This window comes from Sander lucioperca, chromosome 10 (genome assembly GCF_008315115.2).
Source record: "Sander lucioperca isolate FBNREF2018 chromosome 10, SLUC_FBN_1.2, whole genome shotgun sequence".
NCBI classification, from domain to species: Eukaryota; Metazoa; Chordata; class Actinopteri; order Perciformes; family Percidae; genus Sander; species Sander lucioperca.
Genome location: NC_050182.1, coordinates 18,661,011 through 18,669,550, shown reverse-complemented (window position 1 = coordinate 18,669,550; position 8,540 = coordinate 18,661,011). Strand labels below are relative to the sequence as shown.

The following is an 8,540-nucleotide window of genomic DNA, read 5'->3' as shown; positions in this document are numbered from 1 at the left end:
TTGTCCGTTGTTTATTTCTAAAGAAACACGACAATGTATAAAAGGCTCCATTACCTTGTACCTCACGTTATGGCTCCGTAGCAGACATTTTTATAAAAATAGGCTAACGATTGTGTCATAACCACGAGACTTACTGTCTCATAGTAGAGGAATTACCGTATAGTACAGGAGAAGCTCTCAGGCAGTTTCATCTCACATTAGCTGTTTAAGTGTAATTACTAATGTTAACTATCATTTTAGTGATCAATAATTAGCCTGTGTCTATGTTATCTCCTTACATATACCTACGCTCTCCGTCTCTGCTAGATTGGGAATGATTGAGATTTCTCTTGGCACAGCTACCAGAAGACTTCCAACTTTCAGACAGGTTGCTCACGTCACATCTACGTCTTCAAGCTCAGTTGGAGGCTGCTCAGTAACGCTCAGCCATCACTGGAAAAGTGCTTCTATTGGCCTTCACTGGTCTCCGCCCAGAGCAGCGGGGTCTGTTGGTCCATTATATATATATATGTCTATGGCTGAAATCAGGGATTTTCCGGCAGCACCTAAACATCCCGGAAGTGGACCATTGTGGATACAGACTAGTTAACGCATTAGACGGATAATGAAAGTAACCCTACCTTCCTCCTGGGAACCTTCTGGCCCTCCCATTGGCTCACGGTGCCAGGGTCCCGCCTTATTTTCCCCCATAGACATATTTTACAGCTGCAACACAATGAAAGAAAACATAAGAGTCACATTAATTCATAAAGTTCTTTGTATTATAACAATTTGAGCCATTACGACCAAAACTACCAGAAATGGTATCAGTACATTACTTTTGTTCGGTTCACGTGTCCCAGGAGGAGTCAACGGGTTGAAGAACTTTTTCGGCGCCCAGCGAGCCGTTTTCACTGGATTAAAGGCAGGAACCATCCGATTAAAAAGGTTTCCAGTTCCCTATAAAACGTCCATCCATGGACATGGAGTCAGAGCCGTAATCCAGCAATCCATTCTGGGCTTTCTCACAAATTGTTGGCGCTTTTTTCAACGTTTTTGTCTGGTTTTTGGAGTTTTTTTCTGAGATTCTTGTCGCTTTTTTTGGTCTAGTATTTGGTGCTTTATCCCAATTTTTTCGCGCTTTTTTTAAAATTTTCTGTCTCTTTTTTAAAATTTTTGTTTTCAATTTTTGGGCGCTTTTTTCAGTTTTTTGGGCGCTTTTTTCAATGTTTTTCGTCTCTTTATTTTCTGAGATTCTTGTTGCTTTTTCCAAGGTTTTTTTGGGTCAAGTTTTTCAAATTTTTTGGTGCTTTTTTCAATGTTTTCGTCTCTTTTTTTGAGTTTTTTTTCTGAGATTCTTGTAGAGAAGTTTTTTTTGGTCAAGTTTTTAAATTTCTTGGCGCTTTATAAAAAGTTTTTCGCGCTTAAAAAAAAATTGTCTTTTTTTTTTCATCAATTTTGTCAATGTTTTTTCCTCTTTTCTCACTCCATGCAGACGTGTCCCGGGACCTCCCGAGATACTTGGAGATCCCAACCCCCCCAATGTTGAACCCAAAGTTACTCCCTTGCATGGAGTAAATAGGAGAGGAAGTAGCTGCCATGAGAGTTTTAGTTTAAGTGTTTGGTCACTCCAGAATTTATACAAGACACTTAAGAAAATTAATGGTAGTACCTAGTAGTACGGTCGCGTTTTAGCCAGTTTTTTTTTCAGAAATACAGTATATATATATATATATATATATATATATATATAATACAGAGGCTGTAAATTCAAGTCCCCCTGATGCAACTTTTCTCCTTCAGAAGTTTATGACCAGTTACAGGTTTTTTTCTACAAATTTGATTTCCCTACATGTAAGGATAAAATCGTGTTATAATGCCAGGAATACAATTCTAGTGGGATAATACTTAATCAGTTATTTATTGGCCTAAATGTGATTTAAATTCTGTAAAATAACTATTGCATCAGCCTTAAAATACCCACATTATACATTTATATTGTATAAATAAAAACGTCACCCAGAAGCACAGCCCCTTACCACCTAGCATTAGCTAACGCTAATGCCTTCTTAAGCTACAGTAGCTCACTGTAACTGTAACAACAAGCACCTATTTCATTAGGACCTGCTGCAAATGTATTTCATATACTTTCAATAATAACATAATGATACAGAGGCTTTTATAGCGTTTCTATTAGCCAACATAAAGCGTAAAATAAAGCAACTTTAGCGTAGGTTAGCTACATTAGCTAATGTAGAGCTAGCCAGGTTTGGTTCCCTAGCCTTAAAACGCCAGTAGCGTTCTTCCACCGAGCCAGTCTCCATTGAAAACACCAACGGTTTAATGTTGGCTTTCTTACCAGTGAAGCTACACACACAGCAGAATATTTCCTAACATGTTTTTTGATTCATTATGACCCGTTCTATAAATCGGCATAAGCTACATCCAGTACAAAAGCACTGCAAATTGAAAACGACATAGACCATCATGAGCTCTCCAGCTTCTTGACTACAATGTTACTCTTACAGTGTCAATGTGGATGGTACAAGTGGTTGTAGGCCTACTGGTTGTTAAGTTTTACAACATTATACATAATTTAATGTATAACGTTATACATTGATCATGTTTTGTATGTACAATCAGAAACTGTAAAGTAGCCGAAATATAGTTTTTAGGCAAATGTAGTGTTAAGTAAAAGTACTAACACCACACTGTGAGAAATACTCTTTTACAAGTAAAAGTCCTGCTGGGAAAATGTTACTTAAGTGAAAGTATGTAAGTATCATCAGGAAAATGTAGTTAAAGTATTAAAAGTAAAGAAGAATCCTCCCATTGTAGAAAGTGTAAAGGATCCAAACAAGTAACTAGTAACTAAAGCTGTAGCAGATGAATGTAGTGGAGTAAAAAGTACAATATTTCTCTCTGAAATGTAGCGGAGTAGAAGTACAAAGTGGCATGAAAAGAAAAGACTCAAGTAAAGTACAAGTACCTCAACATTTGGACTGAAGTACAGTACTGGGGTAGCCTACATGTACTTAGTTACATTAATCTACTTAAAAAAGAGCAGTATTTACCTCTGACATGTAGCGGAGTAGAAGTAGAAAGTGGCAGAACATGAATATGCAAGTAAAAGTACTTAGGTGCAGTAGTTGAGTAAATACTTAGATTCCAGCTCTAGATATAACTACAGAGATTTAAGGAATAAATCGAGCTGAGCCACTACAGACTCACAGCACTTTCTAATCAAATACTTGGGGCCATCTTGTGGCAGAAACACGATACTACGCAGTTTCTTCTGCAAGCTGTAGATCACTTTGTTATTTTTGCCGCTGACAGGGTCAGATTAATATTCTAAATGTGTGACATTATGGAAAGGATTTCTAAGAAGGTCGACCTTTCTGTTAAAGAGAAAGATCCTTTTTTTCAAACTTTAAATTGCGTTTGCTAAACCCACCAGATTCCATGTAAATAAACAGTAATTTTAGCATTGTAAAATATACTTCATTCAAAGCTGACAGAAACAAAATAAAACTATGAAAAGCCGTTTTGGGTCGTCTTTCCACTTTTCCAACCATCACAACTCTAGTTTTGGTTGAAATAAACACATAGTTTAGAGATTTACATGTTAGAATATGTTGGCTCTATACACGCTAAAAGTATCGTTTTTTTAAATGGAGTCTGGTGGGTTTAGCACTATCGACCTCATAGCTGTTTCTGGTTAAACAGAAAGGTCTCAAAGAGGTTTTAAAAAGGTCTATCTCTGTAGGGATCCTTTCCATAATCTTGTCAGACACTTAGAACTTAGAGTCAGTGGCAAAAACAGCAATTTTTAGTGGATGCAAATTGACGATGCACATTTGCCCCATAGGGTTACATTGCAGCCCGGTCTGTGGCTACAGGTTACAGCGATCTCACTTAATACTGGACCAGCGTCAAAGATTGTTGTTCCTTTCAGTCACTTACACACAAAAACATAGGAAAATAGGGTTAAAACCCCCCAAAATTACCCTTTAACAATGTTTTGTGCACAGTGTTTTAGGGACCGATAGTTGAGGACTGACATTATGTACATTAATAGACCATGCTTGAGTTTTGGTGTTATCTGAAACATACATTTTATTCAGAATATGGTACAAAACAATAAAATGAGAGTTTTCCTGTGGCAAAAATGTTACTAAATCCAGACGAATGTGACCTGTATGCCAATTTCCTGGTATGTCAATTTTCCTTTTATTTTATTTGTTGTGGCTTTTGACCCGCTGCAATTTATCTTCCTTCAGAAAATAGCACCTGGTTGATTAAAAAATAACAACATACAGTATATCCTGAAAGAGGCAGCTCAAGTCCTTGTTGAGCATCAGTCAGATAGAGAACAAGGTGGAAAATACCAGTAAAGGTGCCACACAAAACAAGGTCCAAGAGAAAATGAAAAAAGGTACTCTTCTATTGGAAACCCCCCCCAAAACATGAATGTTCGAGGAAACAAATTCAAGGTAACTGGTTCCGAGAAAGAAGCGCTTTGGAACAGTTTAAACTCTCCCTGATGTGTTTCGGTTTGCAGTTTAAACATCCCAGAGCAGCCTCAGCTTGCATGTATTTTATTACGCTTCGTGTTCAGTGCAACACAGCCGTTTTCTTCAACTGGTCCAGGCGACGATGTCTCACAACGACACCTCCTCTTCCTCCTCTTCCTCCTCTTCCTCCTCTTCCTCCTTTTCTTCCTACTAACTGACCCTTCGTCACACAGAGGCTCTGGCACTCAGTCAGGGTGTTGAAGCGGTTTCCGTTGCCACCGCAGCCGCCGTACCAGAAGCGAGAGCATCTCCCCTGATCGGTGTCAAAGAACCAGCTTATGGTGTAGTTCTGGCAGCCGCCGGCGTCCGGGCGCAGGAGACAAGTGTCTGGATGAAGACGGGGGAGAGAGAGAGCGAGAGATTAACCCTCGGAGGTCTGAGGGCATTTTCTCCATTTTTTACATATCTTCTTAAATTCACATTTTAAGGCAGTGGTGTCAAACATACGGCCCGGCCCGTGGGCCAGAACTGCCCCAAAGGGTCCAATCAGGCCCACTGGATTACTTTGCAAAGTGTGAAAATTGCAGAAAAGTAATTCATTCCTATTCCAACTTAACCACTTTAATCTCAAAGACTTTCCGAGTTCTTTTTCCGTGAATTCACGACTTTAATCTAAGAAATTCTAAGTTTTTTCTCGGAATATTACCCCTCTCCCTCGGGTCCGTAACATTATTTTCTTTGCTACAATGGCCTTAGAACGTCTGTCGTTAAAACACTGCTCCTCTCATTCCCCCTGCTCTGGCCTTTTCCCCTCTCATTCCCCCTGCTCTGGCGTGTCCCCCTCTCATTCCCCCTGCTCTGGCCTTTCACCTAATCATTCCCCCTTCCCTGGCGTGTCCCCCTCTCATTCCCCCTTCTCTGGTGTTTCCCCCTCTCATTCCCCCTGCTCTGGTGTTTCCCCCTCTCATTCCCCCTGCTTTGGTGTTCCCCCCCTCTCATTCCCCCTGCTCTGGTGTTTCCCCCTCTCATTCCCCCTGCTCTGGCGTTTCCCCCTCTCATTCCTACTGCTCTGGCGTTTCCCCCTCTCATTCCTACTGCTCTGGCGTGTCCCCCTCTCATTCCTACTGCTCTGGCGTGTCCCCCTCTCATTCCCCCTGCTCTGGCGTTTCCCCCTCTCATTCCCCCTGCTCTGGCGTTTCCCCCTCTCATTCCCAGATTAGTTCTTCTACTGGAGCTAAAAACACTTGGTGCACTGAGATCAATTTTGGCTCAAAACTTAAAGCTTAAAAACCAGAACGTAGCGATGTAAATGTAGCCTAAAAAGTGTGTTGATTTAAAGAATGTGTTGTATTTTTTGTTTGGTTCTGTTACGGCATATTTGTTTAGCTTTTTGTTGGTTAGTATTCCTCTTGTTGTAATGTGTGTTCTGTGTTGTAAAACGGCTACTTTACATGAAGTGAAAAGCATCAATGCCATCACTCATCTCTTTGCTTTTAATATATAAATAATTGTGTGATTGGTCAGCGTCAGTTAACCATGAAAGCTGAAAGGATCAGAGAGCCGCGGTTTAGTTTTTACATTACATTACATGTCATTTAGCTGACACTTTTATCCAAAGCGACTTAAAATTGCTATATATATGTCAGAGCACGCCTCTGGAGCAACTAGGGGTTAAGTGTCTTGCTCAGGGACACATTGGTTGATGTATCACAGTGGGAATCGAACCCAGGTCTTCCACACTGAAGGCACATGTCATATCCACTGCGCCATCACCAACCCTTTTTACCTTTAGAGACGTAGCTGGTCGGCTCCGGCGTCATCAGGTTGACTGCATCTGGGAGAGACGGCACAGTCAACCACACGTAGACCCGCAACAATTATTACATATTTTTTACGTAATCGCAGTTTCTTTATATATCACTGTTATGTGACCCAGATAATGTAGGAACACATATACATAGCCATACATCTCCAGACTCCGGCCATCACTCTCTGACTCCGCGGCAGAAATCCTCATTCATGCTTTCATAACCTCCCGTTTGGACTACTGCAATGGAGTCCAGTCTGGGGTCTCCAGCAAAACCCTAGACAGGCTCCAGTATGTCCAAAACTCTGCCGCCAGGGTCCTCACCCACACCAAGACCTGACAGCACATCACCCCAACCCTCATCAATCTTCACTAGCTCCCAATCAAGTCCCGCATCACACACACACAAAATCCTCCTTCTCACCTACAAATCCCTCCATGTCCTGGCCCCACAGTATCTCGGAAACCTTCTCCATCCATACACCCCACCCCGAAACCTACTGGTCCAACACCCCGAAACCTACCGCTCTAACACCCCAAAACCTACCGCTCTAACACCCAGAAACCTACCGGTCTAACACCCCGAAACCTACCGCTCTAACACCCCGAAACCTACTGCTCTAACACCCCAAAACCTACCGCTCTAACACCCCAAAACCTACCGCTCTAACACCCCGAAACCTAACGGTCCAACACCCCGAAACCTACCGCTCTAACACCCCAAAACAAACTGCTCTAACACCCCGAAACATACCGCTCTAACACCCCGAAAACTACTGCTCTAACGCCCCGAAACCTACCGCTCTAACACCCCGAAAACTACTGCTCTAATGCCCCGAAACCTACCGCTCTAACACCCCGAAACCTACCGCTCTAACACCCCGAAACCTACCGCTCTAACACCCCGAAACCTACCGCTCTAACGCCCCGAAACCTACCGCTCTAACACCCCGAAAACTACTGCTCTAACGCCCCGAAACCTACCGCTTTAACACCCCGAAACCTACCGCTCTAACACCCCGAAACCTACCGCTCTAACGCCCCGAAACCTACCGCTTTAACACCCCGAAACCTACCGCTCTAACACCCCGAAACCTACCGCTCTAACACCCCGAAACCTAACGGTCCAACACCCCGAAACCTACCGCTCTAACACCCCAAAACCTACTGCTCTAACACCCCAAAACCTACCGCTCTAACACCCCAAAACCTACCGCTCTAACACCCCGAAACCTAACGGTCCAACACCCCGAAACCTACCGCTCTAACACCCCAAAACAAACTGCTCTAACACCCCGAAACCTACCGCTCTAACACCCCGAAACCTACCGCTCTAACACCCCGAAACCTACCGCTCTAACACCCCGAAAACTACTGCTCTAACGCCCCGAAACCTACCGCTCTAACACCCCGAAAACTACTGCTCTAACGCCCCGAAACCTACCGCTCTAACACCCCGAAACCTACCGCTCTAACACCCCGAAACCTAACGGTCCAACACCCCGAAACCTACCGCTCTAACACCCCGAAAACTACTGCTCTAACGCCCCGAAACCTACCGCTCTAACACCCCAAAACCAAATGGTCTAAGACCCTGAAACCTAACAGTCTAACACCCCGAAACCTACCGGTCTAACACCCCAAAACCAAATGGTCTAAGACCCCGAAACCTAACGGTCTAACATTTGCTAACATTAGCTAAGGTCTTAAGGGGGTATGACTGTTGATGGTAATTGTTGATTTTGTTTAGATGTGCCAAATTGTAATTATATAAGTAATTAACGGTCGGACTGTTTAGCTAAAGCTATGCTAGTTGTTGGCACTGGTCCCTTAACACGTTCATAGCAACAAAAAAGACAAAAAGAGGTGTTTTTTACTTCATAATAATAATAATAATAATAATAATAATAATAATAATACTAACTTGTATTTATATAGCGCCTTTCATGAAACCCAAGGACACTTTACAGAATGACTGTGGAAAGCTAAAGGAGGTTGTAGTCTGTGGGGAACAGGTGATGTTTGAGGAGCTGTTTAAATGTCCAGGGATGTAGCATTTCAGATATCTGCAGGGAGGGGGTTCCAGGGAGATGGGGCTGCAACACTAAAGGTACTCGGTACGTAACGTTAGCTCAATGCCTTGTGTTTCTCACTACAGTAACTTATTGTTCATCAGAAGGGACATGAGAAGAGGGAGATTAGCTAACGTTAGCCAACCTATTTATAAAAAATAATTTTTT

General features: G+C 42.5%; 1 protein-coding gene and 1 long non-coding RNA gene across 2 annotated transcripts in view; one reads left to right on the top strand and one right to left on the bottom strand.

Annotated features, from left to right (window-relative positions):
- The first annotated feature begins 1,741 nt into the window (after nucleotides 1-1,741).
- Nucleotides 1,742-8,540, top strand: part of LOC116051209 — a 22,979-nt gene continuing 16,180 nt past the window's right edge. The window contains exon 1 of the long non-coding RNA XR_004105302.2: nucleotides 1,742-1,753. This is a non-coding gene — a long non-coding RNA (uncharacterized LOC116051209). The remainder of the gene's footprint in view (nucleotides 1,754-8,540) is intronic.
- LOC116051186 (collagen alpha-6(VI) chain-like) overlaps nucleotides 4,151-8,540 on the bottom strand; it is a 64,338-nt gene continuing 59,948 nt past the window's right edge. Inside the window, exons 39-40 of the mRNA XM_031301429.2 lie at nucleotides 6,280-6,327; nucleotides 4,151-4,880 (exon numbers count right to left, since the gene is read on the bottom strand). Coding sequence (XP_031157289.2) covers nucleotides 4,594-4,880; nucleotides 6,280-6,327 — 335 coding nt within the window. The 3' untranslated portion in view covers nucleotides 4,151-4,593. The remainder of the gene's footprint in view (nucleotides 4,881-6,279; nucleotides 6,328-8,540) is intronic.